This window comes from Copadichromis virginalis, linkage group LG23 (genome assembly GCF_057382275.1).
Source record: "Copadichromis virginalis isolate Kocher_CV1m ecotype Utaka linkage group LG23, C_Virginalis_male_GT1.1, whole genome shotgun sequence".
Taxonomy (NCBI): domain Eukaryota; kingdom Metazoa; phylum Chordata; class Actinopteri; order Cichliformes; family Cichlidae; genus Copadichromis; species Copadichromis virginalis.
In genome coordinates, this window is record NC_140639.1 from 43819790 (window position 1) to 43846976 (window position 27187).

At 41.6% G+C, this 27187-nt stretch overlaps 2 protein-coding genes across 14 annotated transcripts in view; both read right to left on the reverse strand.

Moving 5' to 3' along the window:
- Positions 1 to 3821: 3821 nt before the first annotated feature.
- On the reverse strand, positions 3822 to 5099 carry LOC146681679 (nuclear receptor subfamily 0 group B member 1-like). The gene is made up of 2 exons (XM_085448096.1): positions 4515 to 5099; positions 3822 to 4232 (listed from the first exon to the last, which is right to left on the reverse strand). Exons 1-2 carry the CDS (start codon positions 5056 to 5058, stop codon positions 4000 to 4002), a joined length of 777 nt encoding a protein of 258 aa, XP_085304222.1. The 5' UTR covers positions 5059 to 5099; the 3' UTR covers positions 3822 to 3999.
- Positions 5100 to 10989: 5890 nt separating this feature from the next.
- LOC146681680 (peripheral plasma membrane protein CASK-like) overlaps positions 10990 to 27187 on the reverse strand; it is a 52505-nt gene continuing 36307 nt past the window's right edge. For 2 of the 13 annotated variants that reach the window (XM_085449562.1, XM_085449558.1), the window contains 17 exons: positions 25318 to 25439; positions 24537 to 24614; positions 24358 to 24438; positions 21701 to 21889; positions 21169 to 21247; positions 20828 to 20913; positions 20462 to 20530; positions 20312 to 20380; positions 20154 to 20189; positions 19750 to 19788; positions 19150 to 19346; positions 17815 to 17948; positions 16258 to 16338; positions 14679 to 14759; positions 14308 to 14510; positions 13998 to 14081; positions 10990 to 12855 (listed from right to left, as the gene is read on the reverse strand). In XM_085449562.1, coding sequence (XP_085305688.1) covers positions 12679 to 12855; positions 13998 to 14081; positions 14308 to 14510; positions 14679 to 14759; positions 16258 to 16338; positions 17815 to 17948; positions 19150 to 19346; positions 19750 to 19788; positions 20154 to 20189; positions 20312 to 20380; positions 20462 to 20530; positions 20828 to 20913; positions 21169 to 21247; positions 21701 to 21889; positions 24358 to 24438; positions 24537 to 24614; positions 25318 to 25439 — 1805 coding nt within the window. In that variant the 3' untranslated portion in view covers positions 10990 to 12678. Of the gene's footprint in view, positions 12856 to 13997; positions 14082 to 14307; positions 14511 to 14678; positions 14760 to 16257; positions 16339 to 17814; positions 17949 to 19149; positions 19347 to 19749; positions 19789 to 20153; positions 20190 to 20311; positions 20381 to 20461; positions 20531 to 20827; positions 20914 to 21168; positions 21248 to 21700; positions 21890 to 24357; positions 24439 to 24536; positions 24615 to 25317; positions 25443 to 27187 lie in introns of all 13 variants that reach the window. The other 11 variants (XM_085449566.1, XM_085449569.1, XM_085449559.1 and 8 more) reach the window with 10 other exon arrangements.

The window sequence follows — 27187 nt, forward strand, 5'->3', positions numbered from 1 at the left end:
ACGTTGGTGTGCCTAAGAAGAAGGACCTCTGTTGGAATCTAGATAATCAGCAGTTTGGACACATTCAGTGCGTCCATGTATTTTATTCCTTGCCCCGGCTGTCGTACTGTAGGATGTACTGTGTATTCATGTATTCTTTATATTGTCTTCTTAGGACCTTAAAAAATGTGATACTATATTATCAGAACCACTAGGACTTCTACAGCTAACTTTTTACATAAACCTGTCTTTTCTTCCAAAAACAAAAGATGTTCAGCGAGCTCCTAAAACCACGATAAGATATGCATCTGTATTTAATAAGTTTCACGAGATGGATTTGTAGATTTGATTAATATCACACTAATTTCTGAGTTTCCCTCGATCAGATCATTGATTTGTAAGTTACGTGTGTCAGGAAAGTCTAATCTGTGTGGAGTCCACATGCGTCGGCTTATTATCTGTGACAGTGGTTTGTTTTTCTGAGGCTTAACGCTGACGCCCACAGGCTGTGTTGTTTCTGGTGTGAGATCGTGCATCGAAAGGAGAGCGCAGTGATCTCAGGCGAGCTTAGTCGGTGTTAGACTCGGTAGCTGAGAGGAGAAAAGGCTGTCGATGCAAATGCTTGGAACAATGTGGTGCTGATACTCAGGGCCAGGCTTAAAATGTCTATTGCTGCCTTGAAAGGATGTATCTGAAGGAAAGAAAAGACCCGGGAGAACACACTCAGAAGCGCGTGCTCAGCATACGCTCATTGTCGTGGGAGCTGAAATGTGAAGTTGGTAGCTTGTAGACTTTGATACCTGACTCTTAATAATGCAGAGCCGGCAGCCTTGAAGATTGAAAAGCTTCTAGTCATGAACTCCCTGAAATGTCGAACGATCACTGTGGTCAAAATAAGGGGGAGTAGTTCAAGAGGCTCTTTAGTTTCATAAAGTGCAGATATACAGATGTGTTTTTCTAAGGACTGTCTGCATCTTGTGTAACTCAAACTGTATTCATTTAACCGCAAGAGCCTGGCTCTTACTTTTTTTGGAGTTGCCAATACCTGGACAAGGTCAAGCCAATATTTTGACATCTTGCTCTCTAACCAAAAAAAAGAAAAAGTTTTTAAAAGCCCCTTTCTGAAGTTTATCTCAAAACAGAATTTTCAGCTAGGGGTTGAATGATATATCACTATCAGCTAATATCAGGCTTACTGATCAGCGGATTACCAATCCCGTGGCCAATATTTATCTGCCCTTGGAGATTTGACAGTGTCGTGATGAAGAGCTTTGGTTTATAGGCCACAAAAATAGGAATAAATGCCAACAAAAATAAGCTTTAGAAAAATGTGCAAGTATCGGCATCGGCTATCAGTCAAGTTATCGTCCTAAACATCAAAGTTTTTTTTTCTTTGATCCCTGGATATGGTGACGAGTGGCTCTGACTGTGAGATGAATCCACAATGAAAATAACTGCTAGCTACAGCCCCAAAAATAGCCCATTAGGAAACTTCTATGCATCGTAGCCAGCTTAAGCTATCACATCAAGTTGGATCGATAACCTTCCCCCCCTCCAGTTTTACAATGTGACACGGTAGCCGGCTGGTTCAGTACAGATCGTCGTGTCATAATCACACCCAGTCCTGGGATTTGAAATAACACAGAACTCATCTTCCAGCTGAGGCAAAAATGGGAATTAAGTGCGCACCGGGGGAGATGATTCAACAGGAAATGTTAATTCACATTATGAACACAGAGTGTGCAGTGCCTCAGGAGGGAGAATCTGCAGCATCATTATGTGCGCTTTAATTCCAGCTGGGTTTTTTCTCAGGTAGCAGCATCCCGTGACACCTGGGAGCAGGAGGGAGACGAGAAGCCGCTCGGCGCCGGTTCCTATTAATAAAAACGAGGCATCAAGCGGCTTCTCGCTGAGCGGAGACGTGTTTACCAAAGCTGTCGGAGGAGAGAGATGGAGCCCAAACCACCGGTGTGTTACTTTCTAAGCTGACAGCTGTTTTAATTGACACCCGTACCTTTTGTTGATGATGGGCCGCGTATGTGTGAATTCGGATATGATAAAAGGAGTTCATGAGTTTGGGAAAAACTCTGTAATTCTAATTATAGATACACTTTGGTTTACGTAGACAATCTTTAAATAGTGAAATATTTATGTCAGAAAGTCATGGGTGATTATTAGTGCTGTTCAATACTGTAAATGATGCTATAGGTCTGATACCAAGTAAATATAGGGCCAGTATTACTGATGCCGATACGAATATTACTAACTTATAAATGCAGCTTGTAGGGACGATCACGATTTATGACATGAATCGTCATCAATTGCAAACTCCAAACACATTTTAATAACTACTAAATCACTGTCATTTTTACTTTCCACAATAAAATGCACATTTCAGCTTTTATTTTGAAACTGGATGTGTTTTGGAGACCTGGAATATAAAAGCACTTCTGTTGTTTAAATGTGCTACAGGGCATTAAAAAAAATGGTGTGATGGTCGTGTATTTTTTAGAAATTTTTTTTTTCATTTAGTATAGTAGCATATTCAGTAGGGCCGTTCGATATAACGATATATATTGTTTCATTTTACGCTATCGTTTGTTTCGTGGTGTCGCAAAATAAACTGTTTACGGCAATATTTTTTTCATCGTTTTGATGGTCACTGTAGTGGCTATATTAATTTCTTAAAGTTCTCTCTTTCTCTTATATGTAATATAACCACAGACGGACAAGCGCCTGTTTTTATGTGTTGGGTTGTGGTTAGCAACAACGACGACGGTAACACCATCGCGCGTCCGCTTGTTTATGTTCCACATAAAACTTTCACAATAAAGCTCAAGATCCTGTTGAGACTTTTCAAAATAAACTGAATCACGTGAAAGAGCAGATTATTTACGGATGAGAACTAAAAAAAGAGCCGCCAGGTGCTAAAAAATAAACTTTAGACTCAAACGTTAGAACAGGCGTGTAATAAATACTCACAAAGAAAATGGCGGCCTTAACAACTTATGTCTAAAAATGTATAGTTTCATGCATCAGTTAAAACACTCGACTCCAGCTACATGACGCGCAGCTGGAAACACTTCCCGCAAGTCGAGCTGCCCGAGATTCATAGAATTTACAGAAAATGTTACATTTTTGTGATTTATATCGTTATCGGACGATAGATGTCTTATATCGGGATATGAGATTTTGGTCATATCGCACAGCCCTAATATTCAGTTGTTTTTTTTTCATTCCAAGAAAATAACTTAACACAATTCAGTGGGCTACATGCCAGACTTGGAGGATAGAAACATTGATCCTATCCTTTTGCTGTAACTTTGTGTCTGAAGCAGTGAGTGAAGCAGCTATATGTTCTAAAAACAGTTATGTGATTAGGCTGCCTCTTTCAGTTACTCTAAAAAGATACTGACAGATCTGCATGAAGATTTTTCCGAAATGAAATTAAAATAGGAACATTTGGGAGCCATCATGTTGGTGTTCTCAAGGAACAGGAAGCAATTCAGAAAACCACCTTGAGGTGGAGTGAACTGTCAGCTGTGGCAGAGCAGTGTTTGTCTGCTGTCGTTAGTTGTTTCTCTCTCTCGTTGGATCTGATTTTCATGAATGCTTTAATATCACTGATTTCAAGCCGCAGATGATTTTTAGGGTCTGACCTGGATGTTTTTGATGTGTATGTCAAGCTGAAGGTGGAGGGAAAAGCTTGACTGCAGTATGTTCTTACTGAGGGTGTCTGCTGTCTCATTGTGGAGTCTCTTTAGAACCATTAGGAGATTTGTTTGCTCCTGTCTGAATAATACTGCCTCCTAATGTAGCAAGCAAAAACAACGAGGAGATCCTAGAAGGTAATCACTGTCATTTATTAAGGTCACTGTATGTGCTGTTGTCCTCAGTGTCCACACACAAACATAAAAATCATGATGTGCAGCAGAGCAGTGCATTAGACGTTCTGACGGTGAAAGTGTAGCAGTCTATAACATGGTTGCATGAAATGCGTCTGTTATTCAGTCCCACTGTTTACCTCTCACAAAACATAGCAAGCACGTGTTCGTCGATGCTGCTAGTCCCAGTCAGCGGTCTCAGGAACAGTCCCGCCACCGCGTCCGGGTCCACGGCGCGCAGGGTGCTCAGGACCACGCGAAGCTTGCCGGACCGGCTCGCGTTCCCCCGGTTCCTCACGTGCTCATAAAGCGCGCGCTCAGCCTCCCTCTGAAGCGCGTGGATGTACTCCTGACACTCCAGCTCAGGCACTTTAACAAGGCGGACACAGACAGGGAGACATGTTGGGCTGTTTAAATAATCACCCTGAACCCACAGCTGTATAAATGCGTTGGTGTGTAATGCTGTTAGAGGTGTGTGTGTGTGTGTGTGTGTGTGTGTGTGTGTGTGTGTGTGTGTGTGTGTGTGTGTGTGTGTGTGTCTTGTAGTAAGAGGAAGATTTAGGTCTAGTTCAACCCTGTATATTTATCAGAGCAGGGTTATGACACAAAGCCGTGTGGGTCACTCGTGCCTGAGTGCGGGTGTAATCTTACCCGGGGTGAACAGTATCGCTCCTTTCAGAAACGCGTGTTCTTTGACGGTGATAGTGAGTCCTCGGCACTTCACCAGAAACATCTGGATACTCTGCACATCACAGAGAGGCACCCCAGGGTGTTGAGCGGCGCCGGCAGTGCGCTCTCGTCGGCCCGCGTCGTGCGTCAGAATCTCGTGTAACAGACTGGGCTTCTGCGTCTCCACGGTGTCGAAGTCCACGGAGTCCTGCACCAAGCCCAAGAGCAGCAGGGGCGCCCAGCTGTTGCGCACGAGTCGGAGCTGGTCATCGGCTGGCAAACCCCGAAAACACGGCACGTTTTTCACGAACCTGAAAGTTTTGAGAAGCACCTCGCAGGCTGCTCTGATCACGGACTGTGGAGCCCGAATGGCCACCAGCTTCCTCATGGACGCGCAGGAGCAACACCGGTGCGCAGCGGTCGTGTCCTCGCGCGCCTGCGGGCACAGAGCGTCTCTGTTGAGGATGCTATAGAGGATGCTGCCCTGCCCCGTGTCCTGCGTGACTTTACACTCACAACACGACATGTCGCCCCACGCTGATTATGAGCTCTTCATGGCGAGTATCATCTTTTTTATAGACTTGGAGCACAACACCCCCCCCCAAAAAAACTATACCAAAAACATACTTCCGGTTAGCAGTTTTCAAATTAAAATGACGACAAAATGATAGCAGACAAATGAATAGCTACATCAACAGTAACGCTTACTTTAAAGAAAGAAAATAAACATTGGAATGGGGGAAATGGTTTCTCCTTATGCTTTTTGATTTTATAGGCTTCAGTCCCGAGTCTGTAATAATCTGCACATTATAATCTGCTAATAAATTGGACAGAATGGTGGGGTTTTTCAGGCATCATTTATGAGTCACTGCTAAAATAATGAGTGCAATTTAAAAATGATGATGTTCTATTGTCAGGCCAAGTGGTTTATAATCTTCCTGATGCTGGAAACAACAGCCAGCTGATTGGAGCAAAGACCTGTTGCCTACAGAGATGTTGCACAGTGCCCTCTGGTGGTAAAATGATGTAAAACACTCATGATATGGTTGAAGAGTGTTTCTCCAGTCACTGCTTTAAGTTTTCATTCATCAGCATATCAACAAGTGTATCAGCAAATGGCTAATGTTGTTTGGGCTCTAACCAATTCAAAAACGTTCTCAGATCTTGGAGGGAATAAAGACACGATGCAGAAAGATGGTTTATTCATAAAGAAATCAGGGATAAAATACATTAAGTTTTACTTTGCAGCATTTTCTTGGATGCTTTAGCTGAGTTTCCAAGTGACAGCTGAGGTTTTCATAATAATGTGAAATGATTCACACGTATGAACACTAAATAAGATAATTGAGCACAATTTTCTATTAGTGTTAATCAAAATAGACTCAGTTCAATAGTTTTATGCTGTAACAGGGGTTAGAATAGTTTTGTGTAAATCACCACATTCAGTTTAGTCTGACTGTGAAGATGTGTCATTTCCACATGTCATAAATGGCACTGATATGCAGTGGAGTTTATTTAATACAAGCAGAGTCTATTTATCTGAGGTTTAGGTTAAACCCTGGACCCTGGGGAAAAGAGTATGTACAGATAAACATGGTGTGAAGGTGACAGTTGACCCTTGGAGGAGGAAAATTAGAAAGGAGACAAGTGGTTAGTGACTGTTTTATGGTATGGATGGTTTGTTCTATCATGCACTGTACATTGTTGTTGTGTGGTCACTGCAGGATAAATATGTGTAAATATGATTTGTCATGAAATCAGACTGAAGAAAAACATTGCTTTGACAAACAGCAGGCCTCCCCAGAAAAAAAGGCTCAGGTACAAAAAGCATCGTCTGTCAGTGAAAACACGAAAGACGACATCACTTCTACACTTTTACTGTCACTGACACGAGAACGGACTTTGAAAACACGAGTTAAAACTAACTGCAGTTTTCCTTTTTGCTGCGTGTAGAAGATGCATGCAACTTTTAAAATGTTCAACAAATATAATAAAGCAACTTGGTAAACTTGGACACTCACGTGCCATTTTTATAATTTTAGTATTAGGAAAGCAGAAAAATGAAGCTTTTATTTTGAAAGCAAGTCCAAGTTTCAGCCTCACTGTGGCTGCATGTAGCTGGCTTGATGGAAGACTGAGTTGAAGCCCATTTGTAGGAGTGAAATGGGTTCACATAAAACACTAAGCAGGGGCCTCTGGCAGCAATTGATCTGAAGCTCACATGTGCTTATTTGTAACGGTCCAAACACGACGCTGTGTGTTGTGCATTCAGTGTTTTAAGGTTAATGTATCCTGCTCACTCTCTGAGGCTTAATTTGTTTTTGAATGAGTGTACCATGCTGCATATTAAGCTCCGTTTGTCTATGCAAAGACCTGCAGATGGCCTTAGAGGACAGAATACAGCAAAACCAAAACATGTAAATAACCACCTCGTACCACAGGGTGTACTCGATGTCTGCGCCGGGTCTGCTTTGTGGTTAGCTGTAAGATCTTGCTACAAATTCAGAAATACTACACACTTCTGATAAAGACAGGGAATTTGGCACATCTGAGCAAGTGACTGACTGAAATGAGTCAGAATCTGCGTCAGGCTCTTTGTGTTTGTCTTTCAGTTTGACTTGAGCTCTAAAATCAGTGATGATCTCTCGCTTGAAAGGTCCTGACATTTAGGACTTTGTGGTGGAATGTTCGGGAAAGTTTTCACCGCAGAAGGTGACAGAGTGCTGGCTGGCTTAATTCAGCTTGTTTACAATCTGCGGAGCAGACACGGAAGTGACGGACACGGCATAAGTGAAGGCTGTTTACTTAAACTTTTTTTTTTTTTTTTAAGTTGTTTTATTTTTTGCTTTTACTTTGAAGAAAAATCTGCAAACCTTTCAAGCAGTTTTTATGAGATGAGCCGGCGATTCTGTACATGCAGTTTTTATATTATTAGAGAATTAATGCAGAAAAGGCTTAGAGTAAGTGTCCTGAGGCCTCTCACAGTAGCTGTCAGGTTGCCTGGTTTGCTTCTTGAAGGACGCGTGAAGTTTTATTCATAGCGAGACTGAAACGCATAAAGCCAAACAGCTAGTTCTTTGAGTCTGACAGTCTGCAGCCCTGCAGGTAATAAAAGAAATTCTGTACTCAACTTAAGCCAAAACAGAATAAATATGATGTTTTTGGAGTTTGTTTTGATGGAAGTCGTGCGGCTAAATTGTCTGTCCATCACTGCGTGAAGGATGCTGCCGTTTTCCGAAGCTGAGTCTAATCTGATCAGGTGTTTTTGGGCGGAGGCGTGCAGCCATTAGAGTTTGATTCCATTTCCTCAGCTGTGAGGGTTTGAAACAGCAGGCTGATGGAGGCATAAAAGGAAAGCTGCCCTCAGTGTGTAATTACCTGACAAGGCCAGACATTTCTCCTTGTGCGAGAATCTGTTTCTATAGTAACAAAGTGTAGCAGCAAACATACGTCTGAATTCAAACCAAGAACACAGTGTTGATTATACAAAGGTCATTGAGGGATGTTAAGTGGGATGAATATTATGCAGAATTCTGAAGGTCGCTGACGCCTTTCATCAAACTTGTTTCTAATGATCCTTTTTCTGTTTCTCAGGGTTGTTTGTGAAGAATTTCATTCATCATCAGGGCCTTACACAACTTTTCAGCATCGCACTTTAACAAGTTCCAATGTCGACAAGCCTTGAGTCAGAGAGCACGCAGTTCTCCCTTTGTTTCACTTTTGTCTTCGTGTGAGAAGACCCCCTGCAACATTAATGCTGCGCCTCTTTGTGAAACACCAGAACTGGTCGGTCTGTTCAGTTATTGTGTTACCAGCCAGAATTCGAGGTGCTGTAAACAGACGCTGTGGCGTTTCTTTTATTCAGAAGCAAATCATTGCATTGTGTTGCTCTGATGCTATCAGCCGAGAAACCGTACAAGGTGATTTAAAAAATTAGACATTTTGAAAAGTCTTTTGATTTCCTCTAATTATAAGAATTTGAAATACTTGATTTATTAGAGCAGTTGGAGCACCCTGATATTCATAATAATGTTAGTAACTGTAGTAATAATAATGGCAACAACAGCAAAAAAACCCAAAAACATGTTTTTGAGCAAAATGAAAATGATTTGATGGGTTTTATCTGCAGCTCGTCTACGTCGTGCCGAGAAATGTGATACCTGCTTCTGCTTTGTAAAGGTGCCTGAAAATATCTTAAATCTAAACTAGTGCCAGGTGGCGGCTGCTAACCTCATCATAGCACAGGATTTCCTGCGTTGTCGGCTCAAATCAGCTATTTCGTAAGCAAGCAAAAAATGCCATTGCAGTAAACGTTCTCTGTGGAGGAGAAAGAGCAGAGGAGGCAAATTCCCCCAGTCCATTTAGCACAAGTTCTTCCATCTGTGTGTCTGTGACTTAGGGGGGGAGAAATTCATCATCAGCTCAGTGTCTCACAGTACTGATAAAGGTCAGCCTTAGACTGAAGGCAGACAGACAGGCACAGTGTCACTCTTGTCGCTCTTTGACTTGTAACTTTGGGCTTTTCAGAAATCTGCAAAGAAATGGTCAGTATTTTAACTTCTTATTAAACTGGCTGGATAAACCTAAGGCTTAGAGAAAGACTATTTCTGTGGTTCAAAGTTGGACAAAGATGGAGCTGCAATTTCTTTAATGTTTACTTGCAATTTTGGGGCGAACTGAGGCTATGATTGGTTTATTTTTCTGCAGCTTGTGGCGTTGCAGTGCTTTGACATGAGCTTTTGCTTCCTGTCCTGTTTTAACCACACTGTTGAAGCCTCCCTTGCTGCACAGTTCATATTTATGCACAATCTTTCATCTCGCGGTGGATTGAGGCTGTAGCCTGCAGGTAGACACTCAGCATGTCCTTCATGACCAAAGCTCCGTCGCTGCTTTGATATTCATTATCCTGAACTCGATGTGAACTCAGGAATTTTTTTTTTTAATCGCTGCGTGTGTGTGAAACTGAAATATTCTGATGGAGCAGCTGTTCAAAGAAGTTGAGCGCACAGTACTTTGAGAGGTTGTTTCTCAGTAGCACTGATAGATTAGAACATGTCATTTGTTCATATAACAAACACAATGGTAACACTGTAAGCCGCAATATGCTTAAGCTAACCACAACATGACATTTCTAGATCAGACATGATTTGAAACTAGAGCAGAGAACATTTTTATCTGATCTGCTGAAGCAGCTGAATCGGATGAAATGAGGTTTTAATGACCTCGCATGTTCAGTATCTGTTACATCTGTCACCTCTGAGGCCGTGCGGTCTGCTGTTATTGACCAGGCGTTTTTCTCCCCTTGAAAACTGAGCTGTTAATCAATACAGACGTGGAAAGATTCATTTTTAATAACTCTTTGGTTAATGTTATGCCCACAAGGAAAATATTATAAAGTGTAGATTTGTGTCTTTTAAAGCCTGAATATATTAATATGTCACTGAATGCATAAAAATTACAATGTAACTTGCTGCATTTCTTAGATTTAGTGTGCATGTTATTTATTGATCCCATTTTCACTACAGTTCACTAGAATTTTTAGTTTTATTTTTTACTAACTTAATTTTTTATTTAATTAAAAATTTTGCACTACTTTGTTTTACGGCCTTCAGTGTGGGAGTGTGGTTCTTTTAAGTGTAATGATGCTATTTTCACTTTGAGTCTTTATGCTGCTGCTGTAACCGTAAATAACTGTCAACATGTGAATATCTCACATGAATTCTGTAAGTTATGTCATATTGATTTATTATTTTTAAGTTAATTTTTTTTTCTTTCCCTTTCACCGTGTTTATTTTTGTCCCTTGAATGTCACCCAACCGAAGAAATGTAACAGAGCGTCGGCTCATCTCAGCCTCAGTCGAGCTGTAAATTATATTTAATGATTTACTATTTCATATGTGTGAGCAGGATTAGTGTAAGTTAGATTTGATTTCTTTTGGATTTTCATACATTTGATAATTTCACGTTTACAGCTCGGAATTGTTGAATTTTGTTGCTCATGAATTTCAGTCTAACACTTCCAATCTGAAAGCTTATTAACAAACTTTATTTTATGGCACTTCAAATGCAAACCCACTCATTTGCATAAAGAAGTAGTGAATAAATGTTTAAAAAATTGATGAGATAAAGAATATATAAAATATGACTTGAAAATAATAAAATGTAAGAAGAAAGCATATTAATAGTTATTTATATTGTACAACAAATGTAAATACAGAAAAAGCAAATTTGAGCCTACATTTTATTTTGAATATTTTTTTATTGGATATTAATTTGAGTAATTTTTTAAAAGCACTTTGGTCTATTATATATTTATCCTCTAATTATTTGTTTTGCTCTCCTTTAAAAAAAGTTAAGTTAAAAATTTTGATTAAAAAAACAAAATCTAAGTACACCCACACAGCAACCTGCACCCACGCTCACTTTCACATCCGAAATAAGACGCAAGACGCTGCGGTTTACTTTAAACACGTAAAAGGAAATATATTTTTTTTAAAAATGAAATAACAAAAAAGAACAACATTTCATACAGAAGAGCTGCTTTTCTCATTTGCAGAGGTAATTTACACAGGACTTGAAATGAAGACACTTTACTCAAAGTGGCACAACGGCAGCCAAACCACAGCTTGAAATATTGACTTTTTTTATTATTACTATTATATTATTATTGTTTTCCACTCCTCGAGCCTTCAACTGATGTGCCATACATGTGTGTGTTGTGCCACTTGTGGTAAAGCATGAGGTTATGTCACATACTGAGCTTCTTTTAAGGGTTAATATACACTGGCTCTTGGTAATTCACTCATGACGTACGCACCATTGAAACATTTACACACAAAATTTTAATCTTCTCTTCCCCCAGAAAAACAAGAATTCTCCTTTATTTTTTTAAATATTTTTGAAGACAACAGTTAACAGTTCCAAAAATGGTGGCTCTACGATTGGACCGATCCCACCTACGTGAAGCCCTGTCCTTCCACACAAACATTTCAACAAGCATGGCTCACTGAGTGTTAGGAGAGAAGAAATGGTTGTCGTGGCGCCGGTCTGCCTGGCAGAAAGCAGGGGTGTGCATAGGTGTTAGCCACTTCTTCCCCAAGGCTCTGATAAGGCAGTTTTTCCTTTTATTTTTTTTTACCGTTGTTGTTTTTGCTTCCACTTCAGGAGCCGTGTTTAGTGGTGAATGTCAGTGCTTTTATTTCTTTATTTTTTTTCATAGCTGGTAATGTCTCAAAAACGAACTTCCAGGTCCACCGATTCGCATTTTGTGTACAAGGGAGCAGAGTAAAGACAGCCAGAGAAGAGTAGGCGAGACGTCGTGAAAACCGAGATGAGAGAATGCAGCACGCGTTTTCTTCATTGTCCATTTTGTGCAAACTGAGATGTAAACAAAGACCATCGAAGGCTGGGGAAGGAAGCATAGGACGTCAGGCTACAGCAACACGGGGAGAGACGACATAGAGGGGTGCAAGTGTGCTCGTTCAACAAACTGAAAGGCACAGAGGGCCGGTGAAATAAATAAGAGCTGAGGGAGAAAGAAAATGCCAAGTTTCCCGTGCTTTTCGTGTCACTCTAACTTGGACGTGGAGCTGAGGGAGTCGGTTGTCGCCACTATAGCAGCTTCTAATGTGCTTCAGAGTTCGGCCTGCTTGTCACAGGAGCCGAGGAGATTAGAGGGGAGAACGGAGTACCACAAGGAGTGCATTAAAAGGTCAACACGCACACAGGCAACCCCATAAGACTGCTTTATGGTCATGCTTGCTATTGTCTTTCCAATATTACCATCCATCATCAATTACAAAAGAAAAAGTACAAAATATCTACTACACTGCCCCACCACTCCCCACCATTCAACTATATTAGGACAGAACCATATTCACTTAGTTTTTTAGTCATTTATATATATATATGTATATATTTACACAACAATATGCCTTTCAGGCTGTTGAGAAAAGGGGCGAGGAGGAGGATGAAGAAGTCTCGGTAATGAGACATCAGTCATTAGTTTCTTCGTTTCTCTCTTCTTCAATAACAGTTTATCTACAGAAATGCGATTCTGATGAGAGATGTGATTCAGAGTTTAGATTCCACGTTGAATCGGAGATGGATCGTCGAGGGCAATGAGCGAGTTGCCGTTGAGTGTATGTCAGTAGACCCAGGAGACGGGAACCCACTGAGGAGTGGTGGACACCAGGTCCACGGCCTCCTCCAGTAGGCGGATGGTGTCGTCGATCTCGTTGTTGATGATGGTCTGGTCAAAGTAGTGAGCGTAGGTTTGCTGCAGCATCTCAGACTCCTTCTGTAGCCGCTGAAGAGATTCGTCCTGGTGGAGTGAGGGGGGGAGAGAGAGTGACATCAGTGCCCGGCTTTGGCTGAAGTACAGAGGTGATGTGCTTCGAAAACGCTGAACTCTGCACGTGTTCTTAAACTGACCGTCAAGGTTTTAGATAATGTTGCACCCACATTTTCTGCTTCAATTATTTAATGATGTGTTAATATTACACAAAGCAGGTAAGATAAGAGTCCCAGGATGTGGCTTTTGTAATAGTTTGAACTGGAAAAAGGAAGAACTGAGTCTGAATATATGACCCAATCATCTAATTAAAAGATGGCTCTTAAATAACTGCAGTATTTCTAGGAGTTAAATTGAACTAATTAGTTGTCTTTTAAATAAGTCTTATATATTAGGAAATGATGGAGTTAATATCTATAAGAATAAAGATGTAGCCTCATTTGTAATGGAGCTCAGCTCAGTGTTAGGGCTCAGGCCCTTGCCCTGTTCACTATAACTATATAACTATTTACCCCAGTAACAGTTCTGAATATGAGGAAGGGAAAATGGAAGAGAGAGGTGGAAGCCTGATGAAATAACAAGGCGTGAAGTTGCATCACAAATGAAAAGGCACCCAAACAAAGGGATTATTGGAGGGATTAGAGGAATTAGAAGGAATCAAAAGGTAGAGTAGTGAACGAAGCTAGACTGCTGCTATTTAAACAAACACAGAGGGGCACAGATGCTTTTCTACAGTCTCCAAACAACAAGTGAACTCGCACCATTTAATTTGTACTTACAGGCAGTTTCCTGCACCACTTTGGGACCTTGAGTGCACGTGAAAATAGGCATGCCAAAGGAAACACAAACATGCTTAAAGCAAACTGAGCACGTGCAGTGAGAGGAACGCACAGGACGACAGAAATGGAAATTAGGATGCTCTTTTAGGCTGGGCTGTCCAGTTTGAATTCAGTGTGTGGTCCTTTGACCCCTAACAGCAATTACGCTAAAGCAGCACCCTCTTGATTTACATATGTAATGATGCTCTCATCTGTTTTCCTTCAACAACACACCATCGTAATTCAGACTAGAAAGCCGGCGTAACTGTGCCATTAGTATGAACTCGGTTAGTGCGTGCAGCGAAACATAACTGCTCAAGACGGGAAGAGCAAGTATAACAGAGAAGACCGTACCTCAGTCATGCCGGGGGTGATGGTGGGAGCCGCGATGAAGACGACGTATGGAGCAAACTCAGCTGTCCTGAGGATCTTTAGCGCCTGATGAGGAAAGAAAATCTTAAACTGTGTAGTTCACAAAGTGGCACATGAGACTGTTCTATCAGTGGAGAGGTTTTTTATACTGCCCAGACCTCCTATGTGAATTACTGCAAGTTCCAACATAAGGGTACTTTCACTTGAACTTATACTTGGCTTCTAGAGGAGATGGCTAATTTTGGGGGGCTTCTGGTTGTAGCAAGAAAATGTCCGAGCCGAGATGACTCGCCTGTGGCTCGACGTCTAGGATGGAGATCATGCCCTGGGCATGGATCTGCCTGATAGTCTCCAGCCTGGTTCCATACATGGCATCCTCGTGGCTGCCATACTCCAGGTAGTCGTTGTTGCTGATGTCCTGCATCATCTGCTCGTGAGAAACAAAGTAGTAGTTCTTTCCGTTCTCCTCGTCTTTCTTGGGAGGCCGAGTTGTGTCTGAGACAGAAGAGATGAATATAGAAGTTACACTCCCGATGATGACATTGTGGTGTTGCAACGGGTCAAACAGGAGAATCCACTTTGAAATTTAAATGTTTGAGTCATTCGTTTGCTGTCCAATCGTAACAAGAGCTTGTTGTGGAAGTATTTAGATCTTGCTCTTACGAGGAATAGGGTAGGCAAAGCGGTCGGGATGTTTGGTGATCAGCGTGTTCTTGATGTGCCTCCGACCGACTCCGTGTGCACCTGAATCAAAGTAGAAAGAAGAAATTAAACGCATTAGTGCAGTAACTCCACACAGATCAATCAGTTAGCTTTAAGTCTACGTTTAGTAAGTTGCAGCGTGCTGACAGGAGTCCTCCTTGCCAGTCTACGCTATGATGAAGCGTTTATTCTCACGTCCTCCACAGCTGTTGTCTGGTGTCCAGTATTTGCAGAAAAAAACTAATGTATATGTTTCCGAATTGATCTTTATAGCTGGTGCACTCCTTTGTAATTTTAGAAAATCAAAACTGATTATTAATCATGCAGCCCAGCACAGTAGCACCTGGTTTAATGTGATCAATGAGCATCATCAGTGTTCCCACTCCATTACTCTCTTGTAATTATGAGAGTTTTCTAATAATTACAAGATCCTGTAATTGCAGCTGGTAATGGCTGATTCAGAATAATACTTTCTGTATGTGCTCTTCACAGGCTGTCTGAATCACTGGGCTTTTTTCTGAATAGTTTTTGGTACATCTTAAGTACAAAACAAAGGCTAATTTTGGTTGTTTGGAATGGAAATAAACAAGCCAGACCGACAGGCTTACTTTGCAGTGTAGAGTTATTACACTAAGGTGGCAGCATCTCACCTGCCCACAAATATAACACTTGCTGATAAATGACGTCTCTGCTCCGAGTTTGTCTCTAGTTAACATTTAAAGAATATAAATGTGTATTTGTTTCCTGTTTTAAATGCACTGGAGATGTTACTTAGATGATCCTTTTTGATATTCAAGCATTAGCTTTGCCTTTTTAACTATGATGGTTAACTAAGCACACACACAAGTTGAAAACATAAATCAGAGCAACAAAAGTACATTTTTTTGTCACACCCGAATGATATTCAAGTACACGTGCAGACTTCAGGAAAGTGTAAGGAAGGCACTGCAGGTTTTCTAATCATTAGATGGTTTGATGTTCAGTCCCCAAGTGAAAGATGGATGTGCTTCAGTGCCCAAAAACACGATCTTCTGCCATTTATCTGGTTTTGAGGGCAGCACCTCTTGCCCCCGGTCTACTCCCAATCAGAAACCCAAACACCTAACTGGCTCCTCTCAGGCAGCAGCAGTAGTTCTACTCTTAGTCCCTCCAAAATGACCTAACCTGCAGCCTTTGGTCAAAGGTTAGGATGGAGATGTAGCTGTAATTTGAGCTCTCTTCACCGCAACAGACCAGTGCAGCATCTGCATAACTGCAGACACTGCACTAATCCCACCGTCAGCCTCTAGCCCCTTTCTTGCCTCACTTGTGAACAAGTTAGCTATACTTAAACTCCTCCACCTGGGACACCAACTTACAGTGGATTTATACTCTGTTAAATCTACACCGTAGGCACGCTGTAACCACAAACCCCTCGGAAAGCCTTACGGCACAACCTGATGTGCAACTATCTTGAAAAGCAGAAGAGCTACTGAACGGGCCAGTCGTGCAGGCTGCACGGTTTGTAGTTGTAGTCATTTGCTTTTCTGTGTTTACTTACCAAGTAAAACCAGCGTTTTTCTCTTAAATGACGGCAGTTTAACCACCTCCTCATATGTCACCAGATCTAGTTGATCAAACACTGCATCAGAGAATAAACAGGATTAGCTATAAGTATGAAGAGGGCATGCGTTACATGCTAATTATAATGGACAGTATGAACTACTTAAACATGTTTTAGCGTATAAAATGAACTCCATAGATGAATTTTGAAGTGTGTGCTTAACAAATGAATGCCTTGTTCTCTCTGGTAGGCATGACAAAACACAGCAGCCCTCCAATAAATCCTGCTTCATCAAACCTCATGTTGCCACTGTACAAGGGTATGTTGTTGCTCCTAACTTTATATGAAGCAACACCTTTTGTAAAACTCCAGCCTTCATGAAGCAGAATGTATCACAGGGCTCTTTTCAGATCACTGTGCTGTCAGATGGGTGTGCCTAATAAGGTGTCTAAGGGAACACATGCAATGCTGATGCTAATGAGATTAACATTCATTCCAATGTTTTGTCCCTGTGGCATAAATCAAACCTGGGATTCTCAGTCAGGCGGGTTTGAATTATTCAAATGCCGCCATAATGTACACCAACTGCTCATTCAAACAGGCACACCCGATGAAGGTCGAATGCCTCGAGAAAGCATTAAAACCTACTTATTTGCACTAACCTTGGTAAAACAGAAAAACTGAATCAAGCTGACTAACATCTCTTTAATCTGAATTACAAACCAGAGCAGCTCATAACAAGTCTGACAAAGCCGCTGTCATTCAAAAGGAAGAGGACGAGGCATGAAAGCAGAGAGAAGGAAGAAATACGTAGAAGCTGGATGCCAGCTCTCTGGAGTTACTTACATGCAGCCATGTCATTGGGTAAGAGACAGCATGAAATATGGACAAAGGGTGGGAGCGGAAGGGTTAATAAAAAGACACCATAAAAGAAGACAAATCAAACAAAAACCACCATAACAAAACTTGTTAACAGAGCTGTTAGTCACTGAAAATGAGGTCAAATTGAGACGGCAGCAGAAGAGGTCTGTCAGAGGGAAAAGGCAACAGACATGCAACAGTTACACATACAGGATCATCTACAGTCACTACAACAGGGGCAACAGTGCCGTTACAAGGTTAGCAATAGTCTTCATCACTTCAGTTGAAAGGACATGTGTCACAGCCCTTCCTTTTTATTGCCCAAACAAGATATTAAGATTGTGACTGCACATTTATTCATCTACTGCACATTATCAAGGAGATATAGGAAAACAGTTCAGACAATGTAGCTTAGTTATATAAATGAATGAATAAGAACAGGTACTTGAGTACAGCAATACTTGATAGCTATTAAACCTTTGCTTATGAATCAAAGATCTCAAAAAATATTCTTGTTTTAGTGAAAAGGCTTCACTGCCAGGCTGCCTGACAGGACTTGACAATATCTGGGACTAGTTCCTGTCACCATCACCACTGCAACCCCTACTTAGGGTCATATTACAGTTCTGCATTAGTGAGCAGTCAAGTTACCTGCTTACAGTGAGTGAGTGTTAGTGTGACTTGTTGGCTTACCTGCGTTGTGCTTGGCCAGGTATTTGTCTTTGTACTGTTTCTTCTTCTTGCCAAACCAGGTACAGCTGGCCTGCTGTTCCTGTTTGGTCTTCTCCATTGCTATACATGCCACACGCCTGAAAGCAACACATGCACTGTTGAATGGCCACATGTGACCAAAGGTAAATGTCAGTATGTGAGTGTAGAAGGAATTTAGCATTTTACAATAATGCAGAGGGGAATCATTCAAAATAACTTTTACCCTGCTTTACATTTATTTATGCACACTGACACAAGCACCAGCATTATGGTGGAGGGACTAATGTTGTGAAGCTACCTCCATCCCCCTCTAGGATACTGGTTAGTTCCAGGCTTGAATCCTGGCAGGGGTGCCTGGCTTCACAAAGACTTCATGGCCAACATAATAAGGTGTGTTTTAAAATAAAAAGCTTCAGTCACTGATATGCATTTTTATTTTAAACTACAAACTTGTATTTTGAGCTTTGTGATCGACAGCGTGCATATTTGTGAACTTGTGTGGTGACTGCCTACCGTGCCCTGGCTACTTGACAAGTGTGGTTCAGATGAACTCGGGCATGTAATGCCATCACTAACCACAGCAAACACAACAGGAAGCAACACACTGAAATTTACTCAGGCCCAGGTTGTAAAATGTAGGTCAGTGGAAGAAGGACCAATCATTCTTATTGTTAGTACAATGTTAATACCACTCACAGCGCACATTTAACATATAAAGGCTGTCAGATTTACATTTTAATGTTCTCGTCAATGCAGTCTGGGATTCACACAAACACACTCCTTATTTTCAAAGGCTAATCGCTGCTAACCGGCCAGCCCGTCTCTTCCTGCCTGTTTTCCTTCTGTGTGGCCAGCTCACTGTGGCATTCTGCATCCACACAGGAGCGCAGAGGCCAGGCTGAATCCAGCAGGTGCAGAACTGGCTCATGTGCTGCTGCAGGGGAGTAGTAAACTAAGCTCTCTGTCCCCAGATAACAGGATTTCTGTTCCCGAGTTTGTCTTTAAATAACAAGAACATTACAAAGATAGAGTGCCTAGTTTTCCATAGTTGTACTACACAGCATGAGTACAGCAAGAACAGTAGTCTAAGTACATTTGTACTGTAAGCGCATCTGTGAGGTCATCCTTCAGAACCATGTTTCTTCTACACAATCACCAGCTGTCATGTTATTAGAGGTGCATCTGTAATCACTCAGGATAGTCTGGATATTTTTACTATTTAGCAGCCCTCCACTAACTTCATCAGAAAACTCCATAACAGCTAAGACTTGCTACAGTTTTAGCTTCAAACTGGCGTTGAATGTTTGCTGCACTCACCATTCCTGCAGTTCAGGTGAGGGGATGAGTCCGGCTGTGCCATTCTTGGTGTTCTCCAGCTTTCCTTGCCACCAGTTGTGGTCATCCTTGGAGATGATCTGAATGATGTCACCTACGCGGAAGCGGATGCCGGCTTCCTTGCATGGGATGAGGTCGTCTTTTGCCGGGTCGTACTCAAATTGAGCGCGTACATAAATCTGTAGGTGCAGAACAGTGAGAAAAGCCTACATTAGGTGAGGAGAGGACGACAAGGCAAGCTGCCCTTATGAAGAGACCGGCTGCTACACTGGCAAGTAGTCAGAAATAAGACAGCAGTACAAAAGCCAGAGCAGGAAAAAGCACAAACACTCAGACTGATGAACAGCGGGACTAACGTGATCGAACAAAGAGCTTTGCTGCGTCTCTGCCTGCGGCTGGATTCGTTGGCTTGTGCACATACATCCATATTCTCTCTACTGATGAACTATTATGAAGCCTAAGCTTTGACAGCAAACATGGGATCTAAGCACCATTACGATGAGGAACCAAACTTTGCGGGGCAGGGAGGGGAGGGCTGAGAGGAGTCTACTTCTACGGAGGGTCCACCAAGCTCCATCTTACCTTGATGGACAATTTGTCCTTGATAGCAGGTCTGCAGATCTATGGGGTTGAGAGCATCACACACACACATACAGTATATCATGCAGTAGAAAATGTCGGGGGGAGTCAAGAAAAAGGTTATGAGGAACCCATACAAAAATACAAAGTTTGTGCTGCATTTTATATACATGTGTGTGTGTGTGATGATGGACTTTATCATGCAGAGGATATAAATGACAACTTTTGTTCTATAGTATGTGCTCTCTCTCTCGGATGGAGGCCCTACAGTGAAGACCAAGACTGTAATCAGAACAGGTGGAATGCGAAGGGGGGAAACACGAGTGATGTAGGTACATACATGCTGTGTAAGCACACCGTTGCATCGGGGGAGTGCACGTGTGGTGTAAACAGTTAGGAAATCTTACCTGACGGCCTTTAGGCTGAATAGTCGATGGCAGGTCCTATTTGGCAACACACAAAGAGACTTTTAGTATTTTAAGAGAACGATCTTAATCCAGATCCATTATCAAGACGATTTGTTGCTATGAGCTTTCACTTTTGGTCACCGTTACGCTGAACGTACCAGGATGGAGCTGGTCACACTAGCATGACCATTTGCAGGTGACTGTCGAGATAAATCCGGAGACTCTTTCTGCAACGGGATATAGAAACCTAAGGATTTAATTCCCCACAATGCACGTGAAACAAAATGTGTGCACTGATAGTTTTGTACCTCACAAGACATTGACTGGGATCGGTAACTGGGCACAATCTTGAAGGTGATGCTTCCCCTCATCTCTCTCTGTGGAGACGAAGAGCATTTTTTAAAAATCTTGAACCATTACAATAGTTCAATCACAGAGGGACCACTGTTGCTTTTATTCACCCCCTATTTCTAGTGTCCCCTAGTAGTTTTTTGGACATTAGAAGTAAACAGTTTTAAATGTTATTAATATTCAGGCACTAATAATGATGCTACTTGATGCCATCTTTTGGTACAATACATCACTAACATTACATCTTTAACGTGCTGAATAAATTCAAACAAATGCAGTGATATCAGCTGAAAAACTGCCTGCTCAGAGCTGGTGTGACCTACCAGCATCTTCTGGAGCTGTTCTACCGTCTGATTAGCAACGCTGATGCCATTAATCTCCCGGATCTCATCTCCTACATGCAGAGTCCCTGAAGTGCAGAAAGAATGAATTAATAAAGGTTACAAACGAGGCTCGTGGGTGTTGAGACATCAGTATTTCACAAAGCAGAGACTAGGAACACCCCGAGAGCCCAGCCAACGTAGAGTCGCGTTGTGTCGTGTCACATTACCAGAAGTCACTCCAATGTGAGAGTACAACATAAGAACTATCACACTTTGTTACTCACAACCCTTACTAGATGAATGAGAACATTTTAAATGTCATCACATATGACATGATTTACCTTGTCGATGGATCATCCCACCATGCATGATGCGGGCCACAATGCAGTGGTTGAGGTCGTTCATTTTCAGAGTAATGCCCTGGAACAGACACAGGGTCAGCGCATAACTATTCAGTTTTTTCAATTCAAGTTTATTTACATAGCACCAAATCGCAAGAACAGCCGACTCAAAGCACTTTATATTGTAAGGTAAAGACCTTACGATACTACAAAGAAAACCAACAATTATAGGAGGAAGTGCTTTGACGACAGTGGAAAGGAAAAACTCCCTTTTAACAGCAAGGAACCTCCAGGGCGGCTATCTGCCGCGGCCAGTTGGGGGTGAGGGGAAGAAGACAGGACAAAGACGCTGCTAATGTCCAGATGACAGCGTTTTCATTAGCCTCTGTGCCACACCCACCATTATACTCTTCTATTAGAAATAATGCTGAACCACATAATCACAGTAGCTGTAGCTAATTTAGTTCCACTGTTGTTGACATAAAAAAGGTTTTAACTGTAGGTTTCTGAAATGTGAGCTTCCTGCACACACCATGGGCTCATCTGTGTTCTTCTGAAACTGAACCAGCCGAACCCTGGTGACATTTTCCAAGTCCATGTCTCCGTTGGTGCTGTCTGGGGAGTCTCCGTTCAGGTACGGTGAAGTAGGCGGGGGAGTCACCCTCAACGCCTCGTCGCTGTACACCTCGTGTGCCACCACATCGTGGGTCTGCAGCAGAGCCTGGACACAAACACTCAGTGTTAAGACTTGCAGACGATGACAGCTCTTCCCTGTTTTGGATGGTGGTGTGTATTGGTCTGCCTTGTTTATTTGTATATTTTCTCTTTCACCCTGCAAGGGGGTTAACCGAGAGTGAAAATAAAGAGAAGCTTTATTTTCAGCAGCATGTTTTTGAGCTGTCTGCTCGCCTCGCTCTGTGAAAGTTTCATTTTCAGGTATTTTCTGTGAAACACTTTGGTACTCCTGTCTGCGACGGGCACTTTATAAATACATGTTGCTCATTTGTGTTCTTTATGACATCAAAACCTTTAAGGGAATTTCTACATGTGACAAATACTGAACTCAAGGATGAACTAATTACAGTAAGGTGGTTAAAAAAAAAAAAAAAAAAGGTCATTGTGGCCTCAACAAAAAGCTAACCTAAAAATATAACATTTGCAAATCATGACATTTTACAAATCTGTCTCATAGGTCAAAGATTAACTTCACTGCATCAGCGTGCCCTTTAAAAACATCACCTTAACTAAGAGGTGGAGAAGCTGACTCTCTGGTATCCACCTATTAAATTACTTCACAAATCTTTCATATATTAGATTCATCAAGACCACAGGTGTCAAACATGAGGCCCAGTAGCCAGAATTGGCCCAGCAGAGACTCTAATGCTGGACAGCAATGGAAAAAGTGAAGGAAGTCGTACTTTTAACTTTTAACAGCTTTACCTTCACTCATAAAGATAAAGCCATTAATGCTACACCAGAGTAAAGGGCCAATGAAAATTCAAATGAAATGATGTAAAAGTTCCTGTTTTTAAACACGTTTGTTTCCATTTAAGATTCATGCTGACAGATTTCTTCCATTAACTACAGCATTTCTTTACCATGTTGAAAATCTGAGATAAAAATCGCACTTCTTTTTCTCATATTAAGACATCTCTGGGATTAAATGTGTAATTAAAGTTCCTTACACTGACAGGGGTTTCACTGGTCTGCCCACTTAGGCATCTGGCCCACAATATAAAATGAGTTTGATGTCCCTGATCTAGACAGACAAACTGAGACTGATGTGCAGAAGCACAACAACAAGACAGCAATTCTCCTTTTTCTTTAAAGGTGTGTGTGGGCCCTATAGATACGTGGCTAATAATGCCATGCTGTTTTAGGGTTATTCTTTCTGGGTGCAGTTTTTGTGTCAGTGCTGAGGCAGAAAATATTGGTTCAAGCTGGCCAACAAAACATGCTGCAAATCCCTGTCAAGAGAAGGTACGTGTGAGCACGCACAGTGTTTTTGTACGAGTGTGAAGAGAGTGTGGCTTACACTAATCCTCTTTGGGCACTAATCATGTCACTGACACACAGGGGTTTTTTTGGGGTTTTTTTTTTTTTTTAAACATCCACAGCCCAGCTTGCCAAATGATCACAGCTGCTCATCAGAGCGACGGCATGTACACTGATGATGCATGACAGTCAGGGAGCTTTGGAACAGCTGGCACTAAAGGCTTTTGACTTGCAGCAAAGAGAGCAGCTGAAAAGAACAACTAATAACAAAGACGTTAGTGCGCATTTACAGGACACGTCAACAATGGACTAAATGTTTGATGCCGAATCCCCCTGAATCCTCACCGCTTAAGTCCATAATTAAAGGGAACAAAACATGTCCTTCCATCACTACTTCATAACTGAAGTGATTACTAAAATCATACAGCTCAGAGGAAAAAACTCAAAGGCGTTTTCTGCCCCATGTGCTGCCACACTAAGCCCCTTCACACCATTTCTGCTAGCAGCACAGTTAAATGTCTGTGGCAGGATTAACCAGGCAGTCAGGTCAGGGTGCAGGACAGGCTAATTGGATTGAACCAAACTTAAAGCATGACAGCTGCAGTTAAGTGTCACATACCGATTCAGCAGAGAGACACACAAACAGCTCGGCTTCTTATGTTTCTAACCCAGATACAGAACAGCAGTACCATCCTACAGCTAGCTGCTGTGGATAGCAATACACACACACACACGCACACACACACACACACACACACACAGTAAAAACAACCCTATTCTGACTTAAATACTTTGTTTAATACAAAGCTACTCTCGACTAGAACCTCAGTACCTTTACATGAACGCCACCACTAACTTCTTCTAGCTCAGTTTCTATCTTCCAGGTCTTTCATCGGTATCCTCGGCATCCCTTCATCTCTGGTTTGTACTGGCCGCTAGAATCATCTGACGATAGTCTAGCTGATGCAAAGCCAAAGTATCGGCACTGCTTGCAGGTGGAAGCCCTTTAGTACATGCTCTCTTCAGCTCTGCTGTCTGTGCCTTTCCTGTGCGAGCGCTCACCAAAAGCTCAGGTGCTAAGCAGATTTGTAGTCCAGGGAGTTATGTGGGCTGACAAAAGGACCCAACTTCTGACACAGAAGGCTGTAATCCCAATTCCTAGATTAAGAATGTGTGTGCTGCCGTATATCCCACCATGAAGTGTGGCTGTGTGAGGATCCTCCTGAGCTCCTTGGCCTCCATATTCTCTGGGTAACAGGAGATGGTTTCCAGTACCTGCAGAGGAAAAACTTTTAGAGGCGAGCTCGTGAAGACGATCTATAAGCTACACTTCAGAGAATTTAGAAGACATTTTTATTTTTAGATTTCCTCACCTCTTTGGCTCTCTGCACTCCGTCACTTGGAGGATTTCTGATCTGAGGGGACGACCTGGTGTTGATTTTGTCATAAAGCTGAAATAACAGCAACAGCAAACAGCTCATGACATTCAGGAGATAATGCAAGCAAAGATGGAAAGCCCAAGGAGCCGTGTGGAGCATACATGTGGTTTACAGTGGTCCCTCGCTATAACGCGGTTCACATTTCACAGCCTCGCTATTTCATGGATTTTTTTTTGTGCTTTTTTTTTTTTTATTACAGCGCATTGTGTTCAGCATCCTGATTGGCTGTAGGCCATTGTCAATCAATCTCCTCCGTGCTGTGTCTCCCGTACAGTACAGAATGCGTTCAGCTTGTCAAATTTACATAAATCTTCGATCGCTAGCAGCGTGACTCTGAAATGCTGTACTGTATGTTTGTAAGTTTTCCCCAACAAACACAACAATGTCAATGAAACGTTTTGCAGCATCAAAAGCAATCGCTGGACTTATTCTTCTACGAAGGTTTGAACTTTGAGAGTGTTTAAACAAGAGAGAAAAGTGTCAAAATGCTCATGCCTCTCTGAGAAAAGTGTATAAAGTGTGTAGTGAGGGGTTTTACAGCCTTAAAACATCTATAATAGTTGGAAAAAAATAAAGCTGGCTACTTCGCAGATTTCACCTATCGCGGGTTATTTTTAGAACGTAATTTCTGCGATAAACGAGGGAACAATGTATTGTTGATTTGTCATGGCACCTACTGGATACTTTAGATACTGCAGACGAAGCGTTTACTCACATCTAACAGAGTGTGGAGGTGCTGGTCCTGGAAGACACTGTGCAGGAAGTCCATATCTTTCTCACTGCAGTCTGTCAATGCATGGATCTCCTCTAGACTGTCCAAAACCTGTGATACTGCCCCTGTACACACACACACACACACACACACACACTTACGTTACACACTCCAAATATACACTCACTCATAATTACACAAACATTCACAAGTACACAAAGCAGTCTCTTCAACACTACGCAAAATGCAAACACTGAACATGACACACTACCAGAAACAGGCAAAAACACAAACAAAATAAAAACAACAAATTCCACAAATAACCCAAAAAAAAAAAAAGAAAGAAAGAAAAAAGAAAATCACAAACAGTACAAGTGAAAACACTGGAATACACACACACACACATACACTCAGAACTATTGAACCCCAAGTACCTGCTGCATCGCCCACACATGCAGCAAAACCAGAGAAACAGCGGTACATGGCATCAATACATCAGAAGAAAGTCAGTTCAAAAAGTCACAGTGTGGATGACGAGGAGCAGCACTCCCAAGGAAAACAAAAAAAAACAAAAACGCAGCAGGGAGAGAATTACAATCTGACACACAACGTTATTAAAATTCTTCTCAGGCCGTGTAAACATGAACTGTGTGTGTGTGTGTGTGTGTGTGTGTGTGAGAGAGAGAAACAAAGTTTAAAAAGGCTCAGAAAGATCACGCCTTAAGTGAAACCACAAAAGTGTCACCAATTTAACTCAGTAACACTTCAGCTCACAGTTTGACAAAGCCTGCGAGGCTAAGACACGACTTCTGTCCTTTATAAAGATAAAGATTACATAAAGATTAAAATTACATCTTAATTTAATAAACAGTTAATTATTCAGACTTGCAGACTTGAGGCGGTTTACTATAAGTGAAGCTTTGTTTTAGAGGAGCTTGAGCCTGTTTTGCTCAGTTATGAAGGAAACCTACAAAAATAAGCCTAAAAAACTAAAGCTGAGCTGAAGAAAATACGCGAAAGACTTTGTTCTAAATATGTGCAATAACTGACGAACAGAGGGCTAATCGGGAGTTCTGTGATGTATGAAAGATCCAGCAGAGGAGAGTTTAAGCTGTTAAAAACTTCCTCTTTTTTAGCACATTTTAGTGAGAGCTCTTTCTTCAACTTGAAAGAGCTCTCACTATATTATATAAAAATAACCGGTGAGTCATAATGTTATAAAAGGCTAAAGATTTAAAGAAGAGAATACAACACTTCAAAACGTGAGGCCTTTACACACCGGACGTGGTGGACTGGTGTGAATATCGCATGTGTTTTAAAAAGTTTTTTTTGGACTCGTATGTTCTCGTTGCAGCTGTTCACACTAATCGCACAATTATGCTCAACAATCTGCAGATCGAGTTCTTTTTTTTTCCTGGTTTTTCAAATGTGAACAGACCGATCTGACCAAGCAGAACTTCGAATTTGAACTTTGATTCGAACTCAAATATCGATTGTTTCGATACCAAGTCGGTATCGGATTGATACCAACCGGGTGAGATCGATTCTTTACTTTAAGTTCCGCTCTTGTTTGCAGTGCTGTGGTTTTGGCAAAGACGAAACAGCCAGGTCGCCAGATTCGCCGCTCCTGTGTGAGCGCAGAGCAAGCACCTGTTGCTGACTTAGACGCTTGTTAAGTTGTTTACATATTATTTATATTTTCACCAGTTGTTGTTTTTGTTGTTGAGAATTTTAATTGTCATTTTTGTATTATAGTTTCTCAACAGCACTTGTTTTAATTGGTTTACTGGTTTGCGAGCACTTTTTATTTAAGATTTTTCAAAAAATAAATAAATAAATAAAAAATTGATAATATTCATTTTCTATTTAATTA